At 36.5% G+C, this 20658-nt stretch overlaps 1 protein-coding gene across 3 annotated transcripts in view; it reads left to right on the top strand.

The window, feature by feature from the left end:
* The window catches only part of LOC150105593 (S1 RNA-binding domain-containing protein 1), a 425600-nt gene that overhangs the window by 222339 nt on the left and 182603 nt on the right, over positions 1 to 20658 (top strand). For all 3 annotated transcript variants that reach the window (XM_090394265.1, XM_090394266.1, XM_090394264.1), the window contains one exon: positions 2544 to 2651. In XM_090394265.1, coding sequence (XP_090250391.1) covers positions 2544 to 2651 — 108 coding nt within the window. The remainder of the gene's footprint in view (positions 1 to 2543; positions 2652 to 20658) is intronic.

Genomic DNA, 20658 nt, shown 5'->3' with positions numbered 1-20658 from the left:
TAAGTTGATATAAATATATACAAAAATATCATTACCAGCTGCTTTGCTGTATTTAAGGAAACCTTTTTGTTTATGTTCTTCAGTTAATTTAGTTTAATTTGCACATAAAATTTAGATTAATTTACCAGCTAATTTTAATTATTGGTTAATTTTGAATCATACTTAATGAGTCCATTAGATAGGACCTTCAGTCCATGCAAAGACTAAAAATTAGTTACACTTCAAAAGAAAGATTTTGGTATTGCGACCACATATTTATTAAGATAAATAAAGATAAACAAACCCGAGAAGTTGAGTTTCGTATGTCATTTAACTTACATCTTCAGGGGTTAAAGGTAACTAAAAGTTTAAACACAAGAAATGAGAAATTTCTCAAAATAGTCCATTAGCTGTTGTTATGGCAGTCTAACTGTTCATTAAATTAAAAAAAATCCGAATGCAGAATCGATACACACGTTAATGCATGCTATGTTTGAACAATGCTGGATGTTGTCACATTCATCTGTCCAAGGTCTGGCTTAGGTATATTTTTTATGAATGCAGACCAAACTTGGTGTAGAATTAGGCCCTAGTTTTTGTTGCATTGTGTTCGGATTCTAAGCATATTTGCAGCTTCCTTAAATTTCCTTGTGAAACAGTTTTTTCAATATAAGATGGGTTCGTTTTATGCCAAAGTACATTATGGCCAGTAGAAGTTGTGTGGGATGCTAAGCCTGATTTGTGTTCTCTCCTTTTTTGCACGGCTTTTTGATGTTTGTTCATATGAATTTCCTCTGATCTTCCCGCCTGGCCTCCGTAACAGATGCCACAGGAACAGTAAATTTTATAGATATCTGGTTTTTATAAAGTGTGATGTGGAGGTTTTGGAGGCCGTAGAAATGTTGATATTTTTTCTAAGAGTAGAAAAGTTACTTTAATGTTATGCTTGTATAGTAATTTGGCCGTAACATCCTTGATGTTTGGTAGCGTAATTGCGTTCTTGAAATCTTGCTTTTGTGAGATGATTGTAGGAGGTGTGCTGAAGATTTTCTTGATTGTCTTACATCTCACAAAAGCAAGATTTCAAGAACGCAATTAGGCTACCATACATCAAGGATGTTATGGACAAATAGGCCAAATCAGGCCTAGCATCCCACACAACTTCCAGCGACCATAACGTATTTGTTGGAATTTTTTTTCCCCCCACTTGGTTAGACTATAATAAATTTAGTTTAATCCTTTATCCAAGTGTAAGCAAACAAAGTTTGGTTTGTGCCTGAAGTATCTTCAGGACTGAGGCAACTCATAGTAAAGGTGGACCAACTCTAATCACTCCTTGTCCCAGTATCTCCCATAATGCAAAGCACATCTCCTTGCATACATGTATAATGCTATGTCCCTTCCCTTAATGCAAAGCACATCTCCTTGCATACATGTATAATGCTATGTCCCTTCCCTTAATGCATAGCATTATACATGTCTGCAAGGAGATGTGCTTTGCATTATGGGAGATACTGGAACAAGGAGTGATTAGAGCTTGGTCCACCTTTACTATGAGTTGCCTCAGTCCTGAAGATACTTCAGGCACAAACTTTGTTTGCTTACACATGGATAAAGGATTAAAATAAATTTATTATGGCCATAATGTACTTTGGCATAAAACGAACATGCTTATATTGAAAAAAACTGTTTCAAGGAAATATAAACATCTGTAGTATCCCTTACACCTGCAAATTGGCATACGATAAGGCACTGTTTTTCAAAATGCATGTTGTGACCCATTAGTGGATTGTGAGATTAATTGAGTGGGTCATGCCAGCCTACACTGATTATGCAGTCTTAGTGATTAATTAGAAGGATCAATAATAATAATAACTATTTTTTGCACTTGAGTAGTGGCATTTGGATGAAATTAGGAACAATTTCTTGATTTTAATTAAATGTGACATTGCAATCACTTGGTAAAAAGTGATTTCTGAATTGATCCTTGACTACCTTGCTATCTGACAGAACCAGCAGGAAATATTAAACTCACATCATGCTTTGTGATAATTGCTCTTCCTGTTAATGGATGCCAACAGCTGAAATGTAGTATTTGTTGTAACAAGCAAAACATTTTAATAGTACTTGAAATTCTTCACTCAGTTCTTGTTAATAGCAGACTATTATAATGAATACACTCAAAAAAAAAAAAAAAAAAAAAAAAAGAATACTCAGGAGTTCTAACCTAGGTCCCATCTCCTTAACACATTCTCTGGTTTCTGCAATTTCCTGTAGTGAGAGATGATTGTATTATCTTTCTAACAAATGTGAAGTGTATTGACATTTGGTGAATTTTCACTTGTCAAAACAGTTTTTCAAAATATATAATTCTTTTAACAACTCCTGAAGTGAGAAGCCAGCTGGCAACGTGAAGCACTGGAAGTTTGGATTTGATGAACAAGTAAGGAATGGAACCCACTTATTTTTATGTAAATAAAAATTCATCTTGTGTATCACTGAATAAAAATATTTTTGGCAAAAGTTGTGAAAAAACTTAAATTTTCTATTTTTTTCTTATATAGTGCTGAAACAGTTGCAATCGGAAATGGTACAGCATGTAGAGAAACAGAAAATTATGTATCTTACCTTATCCAGTCAGGTTCCTGTAAACCATTAGACGTGAAATACTGGTAAATAAATGTATTTATGAAATAAATTATTATTATTGTTGTTGTTTAATAAATAAATTATATTTATTTTTTTCAATTAGCACATAATATAGCAAGAAACTTAGCATATTCAATTTTACTTCTACTACGTTGGAATATGTGTTGTTTCTAATTTTGTTTATGAAGGATTTTTTAAAGACTTTCTTAGCTTGGGAAGAATAGATTATTATTATTTTTTTAAATTGATCCCATACACACATGGTAAAAGAACCTGTAACACATCAATGTGAGCAGAGTACATACAGTTAAATAATAAAGAAACACGTAAAAAGCACAATGATATTTATAATTAGTATAAAGACAAATATTTCGTACTAAAATGAATAGTACATCTTCAGCGTCTGTTACAGTAATAGGAATGGAATACAAGCAAAACGTTCGGTGGATCACCTATTAAAATACAATTGTTACCGCATGCTAGGAAATAATAGAAAATAACAACTTTAATCTATTAAGATAAATCTTAATAGATTAAATTTTTTACATAAGATAAAAGTCTCCCAGATCTTTGAGAGAGAAAGACAGTTATTTCTATTTAAATTCTGTCTGTGTAAGATAGTTTCACAACTTTCTTTGAATAAGTGTTCATATTTGAATCTGCATCTATGGAGGAGAACAGCTTTATCCCACTGGACACTATGAGTAGAGTCAATACTGTGCTGCACCAGACTAGATTTCAGATTTGTTGTAATCAATATAATATTGATGTTCTTTTATTCTTTTTTCCAAAGAACGGCCAGTTTGTCCAAAATAAACATCGCATTCGCAAGGTATTTGGTAAACACCAGCCAAAGATAGAGAAGACAGTTTATCCTTTGTAGAAGGTAGTAAAGAAGAAATTTTGTTGATAGGAATATATATTGGAATCAATTGATACTTTTTCAGAATTCTACCTATAGGTTCTGAGATTCCTGGAATGTACGGAATAGGAACTCTGCGAACTGTTGAAGAAACTGTGGGTATTGGAACATAAGTATCTGTTGGATTTGATTGGAGTTGTAATCATTTGATTTCATTAATGTTTTAATGATGGAAAGTTCTTGTTGTAAGATTATTGGGGAAGAGCAAACTTTATGTGCTCTATGAATTAGAGATTTAAGAATGCCAAATTTTTGAGACGTGTGGGGCACAGACTTTTTGTGAATGTATCTGCCAGTAAATGTGGGTTTTCGAAAGACGCTTGTAGATAAGGTACCAGAAGAAGTTCTAGTAAGCAGGATGTCCAGAAATGGTAAAGTACCAGAGTTTTCTTTTTCCATGGCGATACTAAAGTTATTCCCACTTTCGCTAGATTTAAAGAAACAATTTGGTCGCCTGGAGCCCACTCTGTTTATATACGCACAAGTTTTTCCTTAATTTGTCAACTTCATACTGTCAAAAAAGAATTAGCTTCTAATATCTATTCTATATCAGTTCTCTAAGAAGACATTTCAGCTGTTCTTAATGAAGATTTATTGGATATTGTTCTTCGCTTATCAAAACAATCCTTATCCCAGTCTTATGAGAGAAATTTTCAAAATCTTATGCAAAAATACAATTCTTTATATAACAAGCAAAAGAAAAACCTTACCTCTGACAGTACATCTACAAATAAATGGATTGTAAACATTTCTGATCGCCCGTTATCCAACGCTGAAACCACTGCTTTAGCAAAGGGCCTTGATTTTGGCTGTTATTCCTTCACACATTCCTTATCTTGATTTCTTACATAATATAGAATGCAATCTATCAGGACTTCCTAACGAAGATGCCAACAAACTACGTTTTGAAGTTGCGACTCCATTATTCAAAAGCAAATTATCTCCACGCAATTTATCAAATGCTGAAATCAAAGGTCTAACTTCTTTAAGAAAAGATAATACAATATCCATTTCTATGGCCGATAAAGGAAAAACTATTGTAATCATGAATAAGACTGGCTATGAGACAAAAGTATCCCGCCTATTAGAAGACTCCACGACCTACCAAGAGATCACACGTAATCCTACTAATTCACAAATTAAACAACTAAATAAATCACTTGATGAGGTCATCAGTTGGGATCCTAAGTACGTGGATAAAATACGCACCTACTTTGGAAGAACTTGTCTATATGGACTCCCAAAAATCCATAAAGAAGGCTGTCCTGTACGATCTATCGTGAATTGTATTGATTCTCCAACTTATCAGATTGCAAAAGTATTATCACGTTCCTTAAGTGCTCTCACTGGTCATTCCAGATCCTATATAAAAAAACTCAATAGATTTTCTTGAAAAAATCAAGGATATTTAAATTACAGATTCTGAAATATTAGTCAGTTTTGACATACTTTCTCTGTTTACCAATATCCCATTAACCGACACTGTCAATTCTTTATATGAAGATTACCCTCCAGATATTGCAAGGATATTCGAATATGTCATCCACTCAGGTTATTTCAGTTGGAAAAACAAAATCTACAAACAAATTGAAGGTACTGCCATGGGTAGCCCTCTGTCTCCACCTTTGGCAAACTACTATTTGAAACAATTCGAAGATACTATGTTCTCATCCATTCATCCTCAACCATCTCTTTGGTACTGTTACATCAATAATGCTTTTGCTGTTTGGCCACACATTGAAGATGAACTTTCCACTTTTCTACAACGGATAAATAACCTTCACCCATGCATCCAATTCACTATGGAATAAGAAAACTCTGGTACTTTACCATTTTTGGACATTCTCCTTACTAGAACATCTTCTGGTACGTTATCTACAAGCATCTTTCGAAAACCCACATTTACTGGCAGATACATTCACAAAAAGTCTGTGCACCACACGTCTCAAAAATTTGGCATTCTTAAATCTCTAATTCATAGAGCACATAAAGTTTGCTCTTCCCCAATAATCTTACAACAAGAACTTTCCATCATTAAAACGTTAATGAAATCAAATGATTACAACTCCAATCAAATCCAACAGATACTTATGTTCCAATACCTACAGTTTCTTCAACAGTCCGCAGAGTTCTTATTCCGTACATTCCAGGAATCTCAGAACCTATAGGTAGAATTCTGAAAAAGTATCAATTCATTCCAATATATATTCCTATCAACAAAATTTCTTCTTTACTACCTTCTACAAAGGATAAACTGTCTTCTCTATCTTTGGCTGGCGTTTACCAAATACCTTGCGAATGCGATGTTTATTTTGCACAAACTGGCCGTTCTTTGGAAAAAAGAATAAAAGAACATCAATATTATATTGATTATAACAAATCTGAAATCTGGTCTGGTGCAGCACAGTATTGACTCTACTCATAGTGTCCAGTGGGATAAAGCTGTTCTCCTCCATAGATGCAGATTCAAATATGAACACTTATTCAAAGAAAGTTGTGAAACTATCTTACACAGACCGAATTTAAATAGAAATGACTGTCTTTCTCTCTCAAAGATCTGGGAGACTTTTATCTTATGTAAAAAACCGTTTATCTTAATAGATTAAATTTGTTATTTTCTATTATTTCCTAGCACGCAGTAACAATTATATTTTAATAGGTGATCCACCGAACGTTTTGCTTGTATTCCATTCCTATCACTGTAACAGACACTGAAGATGTCATTTTAGTACGAAACATTTGTCATTTTACTAATTAAAGATATCACTGTGGTTTTCATGTGTTTCTTTATTATTTGATTACTATGTCACAGGTTCCTCTTAAAATCAGAGTACATACAGGTGAGGGTTGAGAAAAATGAAATCCATTGACGTTTTTCTTGAAAAGTTGGAGCTTTTATGTTTCTCAAATGTTGGGAAACATTTTATGAGGAAGGAAAGATGTAGGTGGGATAAAAGAGGAAGATAAGAAGCATGTTGGGTTTGGTGTTGTTTTTATCAACACCATTTGTGGGTTTCGTGTAGTTTTAACAGGACCAGCAGAAAGAAGAAAGACAATGGTTGCTAGTTTAGTGGAACGGTATCCATGGAAGTACCCGTACAAAAGACACAAAGCTGAAACAATGCATTTATGAGATGAACGAAGTTGTGAGGGATTTGGATTTGGAAAGCAGTCATCTATCAGCGAAATGCTCTCCTCTGGACAGCAATGAGAAAATTTTTAGACATTTTAGGTTCACTATCCTGAATGTGAACAGTATTCTCTGGATGAGCATATTTAGGATTTGTATAGAGTTAGTAGTTGGACAAGTGCAAAGTAGTACCAATGGAAATGAATGCATTATTTTTTTTAGAGGCTGAGGTAGCTGTTAATGTGATGTATTTGTGCTAGTAGTGGCTGAAAGTAAATGACAGTCCAAGGAGAAATCTCTTTGATTAATGGTGATCGAGAGTAGGTCAGTTATGTATAGGAGAAAGAGGACAGGTGGTAAAACAGAGTACTTGACCATTCCTGTATTGTGGTGAAGCTGGAAGAGGAAGCCATCCACTATGATAGTGAATGTCTAAGGAGAAAACTTACTATACAGTTGTAGAGTATGGTAGGAGGACTGAAGGCTGGTAGCACTATTCTCCAAACCTTTCACGATGCATGCTCAGTGGAGTGTGATATAGGCTAAAGGGATCAGCTGTAGATCTAGATTGACAGATGCCTTATTGGTGGTCACCATTGAACTGGTAGGCCTTCAATAGTGGAGAAGAGTTGACTGTTTAAGAATTTTTTCCATTATTTAAGAGAGGATTAAGGTGATGGCAAACTTTTATCTCCCCTCTTCTGCACATTGGGATGAGTGACAACTGAGTATAAAAGATTGTCAAGACAATACAGGACAGGTGTTAGCTCTTTAGCACAGTGTTCAAATACAATTGAAAAGATGCCATTGGGCTGGAAGAATTTCTGGTGTCTGATTTCTGAAGTTTATTGTTCATCTGATGTCTTTTTTCAAAAATCTACAGGAGGCATATAGTGCTCAGTTTCTGGTATGGTTAGGAGACAAATTATCTTGCTTATCTGTGCAGGAACTGGTGGAGAAGAGCAGTGTTAGGAGTTAGCTTTATCTTTGGGTACTCTGACAGTGATAACATCTGAATTAGAGAAATCGAAGAGCAGGTAAGCGGAAGTTGTGTCTGATAGTCTTTGCAAGTAACTAGAATATGACATCATTTGGATAGGAGGTGAGATTTTTGCTGTTAGCCCTTACTAAGTCAGATTTGGATTTGTTAATGTTTGTTTTGCATTTATTGCATACTTCAGCATGGAGTATGCCATTGGTGTTCTTGATGTAAGGCACCTATGGTAAGCTGAGTTTTTTTTTTTCCTTCTTTAACTGTTTGATATACCCTTTGTTAAACTAAAGCTTGGAAAGTAGATGAGAATTTTGGGTGGAATGAGGTCCTTCATGCTGGTGAAAATAATTTTTGTGACTCATTCAGACCAATGAGTCATGTTGCTTCTGCTCTAATAATCCAGATGGCTGGATCATTAGAGCAGAAGCAATAGTCTGACTATGTAAATGAAGAGTAGAGGTTCTTCTGGAGGTCATAAACTTGGCAATTTTGTGGACATATAACTCATCTTGTAGAACCAAAGGGGACATAAGATTGAGAGTAGCTTTGAAATATTCTGGAAAAGAGGAAACATTCACAAGATTGTTACCCCATTTACTAAGAGGGGAAGGGCGACCTCAACAATATATATGGAGGGAGAGAGAGAGCTGCTTAAGAAAAGATCAAAGGTATTGGGAGAATGGAGAAGGTTATCTGGAATTTGAGTTGGTAGATGTATAAATTGCATTAGATCACTGAATATTCTTAAATATCTCATACAGCTTGATCAGTGGTGTTTGAAAAGGAAAGCCAGTTGGAATTGTAGATGCACCTAGGAAGATGACTTCGCTATTTGAATAGGTGGATTTGATAAGTTCAGCATCAGGAATAGAAAGGTGAAGATGTCAGAGTGGTTTTTCAGAATTTTGAGAGTACCAAATCATATTCATCTCTTCCATTCGCCTAATCTCATCTTTCATACTTCTCATCTCATTCCTGAGACATTCCACCTCCTCTTATAGCTCATCTATATCTCTCTGCTTGGAGTTTCTAGAGATTATTTTTTAGTTATAATATCACACTGCAGGAGCATGTGTGTGTTTTCATGTTGTTATTTTTTGTATGTAGAAACATCATAGTATTATCTTTATTTACTCAGTTGATAACAATGTTATGATTTTTCTTCAGGTCACTCAGTTATGTGCCAGGTCTTTTGAGAACACCTGAAAGTTAATAGAAAACTGTGTACAGGAATCAAGATCATCTACAATATAACAGATACACACACACACACACACACACGCTCATGAACCAGAACATTGACCACCTACCTAGTAGCATATTGGGTCTCCTTTGACTGAGATATCTACTTGCACCTGTCTTGGCATTGACTCCACTAGCCCACAGAAGGCGTCCTGTGATATTCTGAACCAATTAGACAGAATAACATCCCAGAGGTTAGCGACCACCTGCAGTACTGACATTGACTGGACTGGTAGTTACTTCATTCCACACAATTCCACAAATGTTGGTGGGATTCAAATCAAAAGACTTAGTCACCAGAGGAGTACACAGACTGCTTGAATATGCTCTTTAAACCATGCTTGCACAATGCAAGTCTTGTGACATGGAGCCACACTGCCACCATGTATGGCAAGGCCTGGTTTGAAACACTTCTCAAGTAAGAATTACTTCAATGGAGATTAGAAAACCCAGTGACGCCCATGAGAACAATCTCCAGCCTGTTTCTGGCCAACCATGCAATGTGATTTGCAGAAACAGGCTGGGTAATCATAATGTTTTTGCTCGTGAGTATATATATATATATATACATATACAGGCAGTCCCCGGGTTGCAGACACGATACATTCCAGAAAACATCTTTAGGTCGGATTTGTATGTAACTCAGATCCCTGATGCACAGTGCATATATGGTAATAATAATAACAATACTATAATGGCTCATACGTGGTAATAATAATACAGTGTAATACTGTAATAATAATAATGCTCTTGTTCTAATAATAAGTAATAATCTGTAATAATAAGTTACAGAGACTATTGTGCTCTTTCTTTTAATTCAAACAAAGAGAACATAAACAGAAGGTAGGCTAACATTAATCGGAAGATGATGATGATGCAGATGGTACTGGAAAGGATGGAGTTGGTACTAGAGAATTAGATTTGAATTAGGATCAGATTCTGGTGCTAGAGAGGATGGACCAGGTGCTGGAGAATCAGGATTCTATTGCTGGAAGAGAGGATGGGAGCTTATTACTGAATCAGTTTCTTGAAAAAGGTATCTAGGGTTGTTTGCACAGTCTTTTTCTTTTTTTCATCATAAATGGCCTTGTAGCAGCTGATGTTCTCACTAACTGCATGGTAAACCTTTGTAAACCGCTCAACGTTAGGCTCTTGCTCCTCAACCTTAGCAAATCCTGCTTCAACAAGACAAAAAGCTTAAACTAATTCTTTTGTTGTAAACTTACTTGGCTCTGCATCTTCTGATTTGTGTTCTTGTGTTTCTATCAGCTGCTTCTCTTTTTCCATAAGGTCTTCATTGTAAATTAAAGATATCAAGAAATTATATACTTGATAATATAATCCTTTGGTTTAATCCTTTATCCAAATGTGAGCAAACAAGTTTGCACCTGAAGTATTTTCAGGACTGGGGCAACTCGTATATACAAGTTGATGACTTTACATTATTTGCCTTAGCATCCCATAATGCAAAGCACATATCCTTATGGGTATGTATAATGCTATGCATTATGGGAAGGGTCACTCTCCAGATTGGTTTCAACCTTTATTGAAGTCTCATCAGTGGGAACCAGACTCAGAGGCGATATCAAAATTGAAGTAATGCAGAAGTCATATTTTTATATATGAATTGCCAAAAGGTGTTGCACCTTATTATTAATATACTCTGGATTAGAGATAGTTGTTGGAAGTTTTTCTACTTAGTTATACTATAAATTAAAGATACCAAGAAATTATACTTGGTTTAATCCTTTATCCAAGTGTAAGCAAAAAAGTTTGCACCTGAACTATATTCAGAACTGGGGCAACTCGTATATAGAAGCTTATGACTTCACATAACTTGCCTTACTATCCCATAATGTAAAAGCATGTATCCTTATGGGTATGTATAATGCTATGCATTATGGGAAGGATCATTACCTAGACCAGGGATCTTCAACCTTTCAGACAGTGCAGGCCGCATTAAAAATTTCAGTGAAGCCCGCAGGCTACTTAGCTATGCTGCGGTATTTAGAATTGTAAGATGCTTTCCAGATTCACAAGGAATGCTGTGCATTTGCTACTTTACATAAAATCCTATAAAAATAAACAAACTCAGCTTAAGAGCCTAGGTAGGAGTTGGGTTCATGATAAGTAAATACAATCAATACTTGAAAAAAAGATAATTTAATGAAGAAAACATTCATTTTTTACAATGTCAATGGGCAACTTGGCAATGTTTTTCCTACCAGCTTGTCAATGTTGGCATCCATGTTGGAAGTTGCTATGCGCAGAGTAGTCTCAAGATGTTGGTCCGTAATCTGACTTCTTGTCTTGGACTTCACATGCTTCATTCTGGAGAAGAACTGCTCACATAAGTGTGTGCTTCCTAACAAAGCACACATCTTCAAAGCATGTCGGCGAAGATTATAGAATGTGTTCTCAGAAATGTAGTCTTTGTAAAATGTATGCAACGGCACATTGAATAATTTTTCTCTTGAAGAGTTGTTTTGGAGTTCAAGCAGCTCCATTTGTATTGAGCCTTGCATTTCGGCGGCATTGACACTGAATGGCATTGAAAATAAATCTCAATAAGACTATTAGTTACGAAAATGACTAAATCTCTCTTTGAACTCACTTTGCAACACGGCTAATTTTGTAGCATATTCATCAAGAGACGAACAGTTGGACTCAGCGAGAAGCTGAAAATGAGTTGTCTTTTTTTGCGAGTTGTGCCTTCCAAAATTTGAGCTTGGCCACAGAAGCTTTGATGTGATCAAACAGAGTGTGCACCAGTTGATCTTTGGATTGTAGCTGCCTATTTAGGTGTCATTCATATGCAATGAGATGCCGGTCACAAAGGCAAAGTCTGTCATCCACTTTGGAGTGTTAAATTCCACAATCGGATTCCCCTGGGTTTGCATGAACTGCTGTATTTTGCTCCTTAAGTCAAAGACTCTTTTAAGAACCTTCCCTCTGCTCAACCAATGCACGTCACTATAATAAACCACATTGCCATGACCTGCTTCGCACTTTTGGTGTCACAACTTATTATTAAGATACTCTGGATTAGAGATATAGTTGTTGGAAGTTTTCCACATGATCATACTATAAATTAAAGATAACAAGGAAATTATATACTTGGTTTAATCATTAAGGATATGTACTTACTGAAAAGCAAAGTAAATAAAATAATATTGCAGAGGATTGACTGTTGCAAACGACATAGTGGAATTATTGATTGAGCAGTTTATCAGCATATATCATACTGGTGTAAATGATGCCACGCAATATATAGAAGGAAGCCAAGTATTATGAGAATTGGAAGTGTATCAGCTGTCAATTAGGTTAGATGTTAATTAGGCTATGGGAATGGATGACATATCATCATGTATTCCTAAGGAATGTGCACAACAGTTATCTATGCCCTTAACCTGGTTATTTAGTGAAAGTCGTGAAGTGGGTAAGTTTCCTGAGTGAAAAAAAATTAAAATAGTATCACTCCAAAAGCATGGTTCTAAGACAGAAGTTTCCGGTTATAGACCAGGTATATCTGAAGTTGTAGTCAAGGTGTGAGGTGTAAGGTATGGGTAGTAGGGGTAGCACCTCTGCCTGCTTAGCACTTGCATCAAATTATTTGGTGGCTGGGTGGAATTGGTCCCCACTGTTCATGCATCTCTCACTTATGGCTCCAAGTAGCTGGTAGAGTGCACCAGCAGCTACATCCTGGGACAGTGCCTCAACTGGCATGCAAAACTAAGTGTGGGTATTAGCATTTTATGCTGTAGTGAAGGAGAGTGTCTCATCCTTATTGCACTTGAAAACTGGAATTGGCAGAGTTAGCAGATGACCAAAATTTAATTTGACAATGATGATGAAGGCATGACAAAAAACTATGCGACATAGTCCAGGCACACTCCGAGACAAAACAGAGATGTGGCCAGTCACTGTGGAAGAGACAGGAACCTCGCCACATAACTTTCCATAGTAAACCATGAAACAGAGAACCATGTCGGATTTAAGCAATAGAGACAAGGTTGGACCCTCTGTAACTTTTGTCTCTTGGAAACATTACAGGGTAGAAGAGAAAGAAACTGGGGAAACGTAAGACAGATACCATGAAAATAGAATATGACGAAGATACCTTAAACTCTCCAGGGAGGATATCTCATGATCCTTCACATCTGAAAACCAAGAATCTTCTCTTAAGGCTTGCAACTTAGAATGTAAGGACTTTATATGAAACTGGGAAGTTAGATAACCTTATACAAGAACTTGCAGCAATGAAAATTGACATTGTTGGTATCAGTGAAGTCAAATGGACTAATAGTGGAAAATAAACAGAAAGAGCCATTCAATTATGTACTCATGTGGAGACAGTCATAGGAATGGAGTAGCATTTGTACTAAAACATAAGATTACCGAATCCTTACTTGGATTTTGGCCCATAAGTGACAGGATAATTGCATTAAAAATTCCAGCTCAATCTTTTAATATTTTTATTGTCCAAATATATGTGCCTACTTCTGATTACCCAGATGAAGATGTAGAATGTTGCTATGAAGGCATTCAAAATGCACTTAACAATGCTAAATCAGATTACATAACTATCGTTATGGGAGATCTAAATGCTAAAGTAGGCTCAGAAAAGATCTCTTCCTGCATGGAAAACCAGAGCCTGGAACATAGAAATCCAAGAGGAGAAAGATTAATACTGTTCCATGAAGAAAACAATCTGGTAATAACAAATACTTTATTTAGCCACCCTCCTAGAAGACTTTACACATGGAAAAGTCAAGGAGGCAGCTGCAGGAACCAGATTGACTATATAATGATTAAAAAAGATTCCGGAATAACATCTTATAAGCCAAAACATTCCCATGGCCTGATATTGGATCAGACCACAACCCTGTGGTCATTAAAGTAGCAATAAAATTAAAGGAACAGTGAAACTTATAAACATAGAAAAATATGATCTTGGCTCCTTTAAAAATCAAGAAATACAAGATGAATTTTTAAAGGAACTGACACAATCCACTGCTGTTAACGTTCCTGATTCCACCAAGTATCCTTACCCTAAAGATGAGATTGAGAATAGATGGCAGAAATTTAAAAAGGACATAAAAACCTGAGTAAACCTGGATGAATGGCAAGATACTGAAAATGATGGAGGAAAGAAAGAAACACAAAAATCGTCCTGAATACAAGAACTTAAACAAGGAGATCAGGAAAGAATATAGGATTGTAAAAGAACTATGACTCAATAACAAATACAAGGAAATTGAACTTTTCGACAAAAAGCACAAAACCAGAGAACTTCATGAAAAAGTTAGGGAGCTAACTAGCAAATCTTGCAAAATGGTAGCCTCTCATTGCATTGAAGATACCAGTGGAAACATTCTAATGGAGAAAGACAAAATAAGGGATAGATGGGTAGAGTATTCAAAGGAACTCTACAGTCATGATAGAATAGATAAACCGATGCAAGAAGATTTGGAGGGGGCCTACTATTCTTACCTGGGAAGTAACAAATGCCATTAGGAAACAGAAACCAGGAAAAGCCCCAGGAATGGATGGAATTATGGCAGAATATCTAAATGCTTTAGATGATAAGGCTATAAGATCACTGACTGACATATGTAACAAAATATGCAAAACTGGACACCTGCCAACAGATTTTAAGTACTCGACATTCCTATCAATACCTAAAACATCGAAGACAATCAAATGTGAAGAGTACAGAACAATCAGTCAGATAGCAAAAGTTGTTATATATCATCCTAGAAAGAAATAAACATAAAATCAAATTGGAAATTAATGAACCACTATCTGATTTTCAGGAAAATAAAAGAACTAGAGAAGGACTCTTCAACATTAGAACTATTATAGAAAGATATCTGGAGAAGCAGAAAGAAGTCTACTTATGTTTTATTGACTACACAAAGGCCTTTGACAATATACAACATGAACAACTAATCAAATGCATCAAAAAATTAGGGGTTGGATGGTAAAGATACCACATTACTGATAAATCTATATTGGGAGCAAACTGCCTCAATAAAAATATCAAGAAAACCTCGGAAGAATTCCTAGTAAAAAAAAGGGTGTTAGACAAGGCTGTGTTCTTTTATCTATTTTGTTTAACCTCTATACTGAAAATATCTTCCAGCAATTAGAAGAATTTAAAGGAGTCAGCATAGGAAGCAGGAATATATGCAGACAATACATTACTGCTAGCTGAAAATAAAAAAAGATCTTCAAAATCTACTACTAAAAGAGATGCTGAAACTAAGTGAAAAATATGGACTTAATTTCAACTTCAAAAAAACCAAAACCATCCTAGTAATAACAAGAAAAAGGGAAAATCCCCAAATAAATATTAAGATCAGAGGAAATACTTTAGATCAAATAGAGAGTTATATATATTTGGGTCAGCTAATTACAGAGAATGGAAAGTGTGATAAGGAAATAAGAAGAATTGAAATTGCTAGATCTACCTTCATTAGCATGAAAAGCATCCTGACTTCAAGGGAAATTCACACGAAAACAAGAATTTATTCTGTCTAAATGCTACGTTTGATCAAAACTGCTATATGGAGCAGAAACCTGGACAATATCAAAATATTGTGAAAATAAACTAAAAGGCTTTGAGATGTGGATCCTCAGAAGAATTCTTAGAGTCCAATGGACTGCCAAAAAAACTAATTTAGAAATATTAGAGATGATTGGAGAAGAGATTGGAGAAGATAGGACTCTGTTGAAAACCATTAAGAAAAGGAAAACCACCTATCTTGGTCACATACTAAGGCATGAATCCCTACAAAAAAACACTTCTAGAAGGAATGATACAAGGAAAAAAAAGAAGAGGAAGACAAAGAACAGATTGGATGGGAAATATTAAGGACTGACCCTTTTTGTTCTATGAAGAATGTAAAAGAGAAGCACAAAACTGTACATGGTGGAAGCTCATGGTAGTCAATCTCCTGGAAGGAGATGACATCTGACAAGACGGGTCAAGGTGTTGGAGAGATTGTTTAAGAATAGAATACAAGATTGGGTTTTTGAATATAGTATTCTTTATGATGTTTTAGCAAGTTGCTTGCATTTAACGATAAGATAATGAGTGTGATAAGGGAGAATCATATACAGTGATATTCTTGGACTTTGCAAAAGTGTTTGATAGATTACCACATGATAAGTTGGTGTACAAGCTGCAGAGAATGAGTAGATAGTGTATTGATTAGATGGATTGGCTCTCTGAACAATTCCAGCAAATTGCATATTATGGAGTACTCAAAATGCTCTCAGAAAAGGAGAGCATGCCCCAAGTTCTGTTCTTGCATCCCCTGCTGTTTAACTTGTTTGTAAATGATATATCATGTAGGCTGACTGGGGATTTTCCATTGTTTGCTGATGATGCAGAGTTGGGTAGAATTATAAGTAGCACTTCTGAAGTTAATTCCCTTCAGGAAGATTCGAATAGACTTTTGGTTTAGACTAAAGGAGTGGGATTGTCCTTTTAATATTAATGAGTGCAAGGTGTTGCATTTTGGAGTGCAGAAATATAAGGCTGTGTACTATATTAATGGTACGTTACTGCATGAAGTGGATGATATTCAAGATTTCGGAGTGATGGTTAACAATAAACTGAAGTTTAGAGAGTGTATGTTGCAAGTGTTGCAATGACTGCACATCATAGTGCCACTATGATACAAAGTACTCTAACATACAGGGATAAGGAGGTGGTTGTGCCACTGTATAAAGCACTGGTCAGACCACTTGGACTATTGTGCTCAAATTTGGTCACCTGATTTTCAATATGATGTGGAAACATCGGACAGGGTCCAGAGACAAGTGACTAAGACATTATCTGGTCATTATCAGGACATTATCTGGAATGCTGGCTATGGAGAGAGGTAAAAGAAGTATGGATTGCAAAGTTTAGTGAATAGAAGGTAAAGAGGTGATATGACAGAGATATTTAAGCTAGTGAGAAAAATTTATTGGATTAATCCAGTGGAGATTATAAAAAGAGTAGGCGAGAGAGGAAGAACCAGGGATCATCACTGGTAAATTATGTAAGATTGTGGTGAAGAGGATTGTGAGAAGTAGAATTTTTACATGGAGAATTGTCAGTGAATGGAACACATTACCAGAATATGTTGTTAATACAGGGAGTAATAAGGTTTTAAGATTCAGTATGATAAATATGTTGACAGTACTTGAACCTCCCACGATGAGTCTGTCAACTCCATGAAGGGATAATAATAATAATATTTATTTTTTAATTTTCTTTATTTAACTGTACATTTATTTTATTATACATTAAAGTACTGTACATTTTATATCATTTATATATATTAGTAATATATAAATAATGCGTTCTGTTTCATTTGTTTAACTAAAGTTGGAAAAGCAATTTGGTGGGGTAGTAGATTTTTGTAGGCCAGCAATGTATCTTATTAATTTACATTATATATGTCTTTTATTTATGCCACTCAACAAAAAGTGACATAAAAAAGCTTATGCTGGAAACCTAATCTCAATGTAAATTGAGGCATTCTTGTATCACTGGAAAAATTAAATGGCATTAGTTCCAACTGATATCTGCAACTAGTGCCTTAAACACTGATACATATTCTTCCTCAATAGGGTAAGTACAATCTGGTCACATTCAATGCCCCCAATATAGTCTTGCCTCTTCTCCCTCAAAAGTAATCTCATTTGTTGTTGTAGTGCTTGTTTTACAGCTAGATTGCAAAATATTTTTAGATCATAGATCTCTCAATGTTATTTGCGGAATCTACTGGGATAAGAGGCATTAGCTGTTTGTTGTGCAAAGTGTGGCTAACTTTAATGTAGTTCTAGTCCACAATTTTGGGGCTTATCATGACTTCCTCTACAGTTATGGATTCTGTTATTCTGCATAGTACCACCTTCAAGTTGTTTTTTTTTCCCCCACTTTTTAGAGTGAAATGTTGTAGGCAATGGGAGGAAGTCAGTGAGTTAGATGTTAGATATTCGACCTTGTTGCGTCAGGAGCGGGAGAATCTCAAGAGAGAAGTAGTGTGATATGTGAGAATAACAAGCGAAATATGAATGAAAAAATAAGAGTGGGGAGTGTGAAAGACTTGAATGATTGTGAAGTTTTTGGAGATGGTCTTGATTGGGAGGATGAATGGCAAGTAAGAGTGACTAACTTGCAGAGAGAGAGAGAGAGAGAGAGAGAGAGAGATGAGTTGAAAGAGGAGGTGGAATGTCTTGGGAATGAGATGAGAAGTATGAAAGATGAGAGTAGGCAAATGGAAGAGATGAATGCAAGGCGAATCAGGAGCATCAGGAGCGGGAGAATCTCGAGAGAGAAGTAGTGTGATATGTGAGAATAACAAGCGAAATATGAATGAAAAAATAAGAGTGGGGAGTGTGAAAGACTTGAATGATTGTGAAGTTTTTGGAGATGGTCTTGATTGGGAGGATGAATGGCAAGTAAGAGTGACTAACTTGCAGAGAGAGAGATGAGTTGAAAGAGGAGGTGGAATGTCTTGGGAATGAGATGAGAAGTACGAAAGATGAGCGTAGGCAAATGGAAGAGATGAATGCAAGGCGAATCAGAGGAGGAGTGAGAGAGAGTTTTGAAAATGATAGAAGAGGAGAGAATAGTAACAGTAAAAGAGAGGGAATGAGAGAGAGTTATGGGAATGGTAGACGAGGAGAGAATGGAAATAGTCAGAGAGAGGAAGTGAGAAGAATGCAAGGGCATGCTGGAGCCAGGGATAGAGTGATGCCAGGACAGCAGGTAAGTAGGGGATCACTGAGAGAAAGAGTTAGAGGAGGGAGAATGACGGATGTAGGTGAGCAATCGAGGACAGAGTGGTAAGAGGTGTGATGTATGGAGACTCGATGATCCGTGGTGTGCAAAATAGGATGCCAGAGAAGTATTTTCCTGGAGGAACAATAGAAAGTGTGGCTATGGCAATTAAGCAGGGTGAAAGGGTGGATGAAATGATTGTGATGGTGGACACGAATGACTTGAGAGGCAGTGTAAATCGAGTGGCGAGGGATTTGAGATTCGTGCTTGAGGTTGTACAAAAGAAAATGCAGAGAGGAAAGATTGTGTGTGTGTGTGTGTGTGTGTGTGTGTGTGTGTGTGTGTGTGTGTGTGTGTGTGTGTGTGTGTGTGTGTGTTACCCAGGTATGATGATGAGGAGCTTAGCAGAAGAGCAGTAATAATGAAAAGCATAATAGCCAGAATGTGTCAGAAGAGAGGATTGGAATATGTGAATGCTTGGAGGGCATTTGAGGACAGAAAGGAACTGTATGTGAGAGATCGCTTGCATTTGAATGAAGGACATAAACATCTGTCAATGCAGGGAAACTAGAGTTTCCCAGAGTGGATGGTAGCAGAGGTAGCCTCTTGTGGGAATGGGTGTTTGGGGAAAGGGGGGGGATGATATCAGGTAACACTGAGTCCAGTGGGGTCTGGAGGGGATAATGATAAGTATAGTTTATGCTTTATACTAATGCCAAGAGTATCCAGAATAAAGGAGATAAATTGGTGGTGCTGATAACATCAGCCTGGCCAAAGATTATTGGGATCACTGAGATGTGGTTGACGGAAGATGATATAATAACAGGAATAGAATTAGCAGGCACAGCATTTTTCGGCAGGATAGGAGGGGAAAACATGGTAGTGGAGCTTATGATAAGTGATGACTTATGTCCTCTAAGAGTGGAGGCTTTTGGAAGGCAGTGACACTAATGGTTTTGAAAACATATGGTGTGAGGTAGAGGTGAGCAAGACAAGACAGGATATTTAGTGGGGGTGTTGCTACAAGCCAAGGAGTACGGAGGGTGGGGAGCAGGAGATGTTTAGGCAGTTGAGCTTGGCAAGCGCAAGAAGAATGATTGTTATGGGAGATTTTAATTATAGCAGTATAAGCTGGCAAGAGGAAAATCATGTAAGAGGGAATAGGAGGTTCAAGAGTTTTGGATTTGATCATAGCATCAGAAGAGCTGACAACTGAAATAACATCCCCCCCCCCCCCCCACACACACACAGTTAGAGAGCGACCATGTGGTTTTGACATGAGAGTAGGCAAATGGAAGAGATTAATGCAAGGCGAATCAGAGGAGGAGTGAGAGAGAGTAATGGGAATGATAGAAGAAGGGAGAGACATGCAGTAGTATCAAAGAAAAGGGAACGTGTGGAATTATAAGGCGGGTCATTATAATAGTCTTAGATATTAACTTGGGGCAGTTCCGTGGAGGACAGAATTGGAAGGCTAGGATATCATTAGTGCTTGGGAAATGGTGAAGGAATATTTGTTAGCAGCAATAGTAAGCTGTATTCCACAAGTGAAGAAGCGGACACAATTTGGTGTAAAGTGGATGACAAACAATATCAAATAGGAACTGCAGCTGAAAAAGAGATTATGGAAGAGATATAAGAAGAGGGGTGGAGAGCAGATGCATAAAGAATATAATACTCAGACCAGGAGAGTGATTAGTATGGTGAGGAAGGCAAAACTGGAATATGAGAAGAGACTGGCACTAAGATCCAAAGAAAATCCTATGGAATTTTTTAGCTATGTGGCCAGTAATGATCGAGAAATGATTATGTGAAGAATGACATTGTGGGATAAAATGGGAATCGAGTGACTGTTGCAGAGGACATAGTGGAGTTGTTCACTGAGCACTTTATTGGAGTATTTCATCCTGGAGAAAATTTTAATACAAGAGGGGGGGGGGCAGGTTCAAGGTTTAGAG

This window comes from Typopeltis vanoorti, chromosome 6, assembly GCF_054136105.1.
Source record: "Typopeltis vanoorti isolate ZY-2024b chromosome 6, IOZ_Tvanoo_1.0, whole genome shotgun sequence".
Taxonomy (NCBI): Eukaryota; Metazoa; Arthropoda; class Arachnida; order Uropygi; family Thelyphonidae; genus Typopeltis; species Typopeltis vanoorti.
The sequence above is the reverse complement of the archived record's forward strand: the minus strand, read 5'-3'. Positions and strand labels throughout refer to the sequence as shown.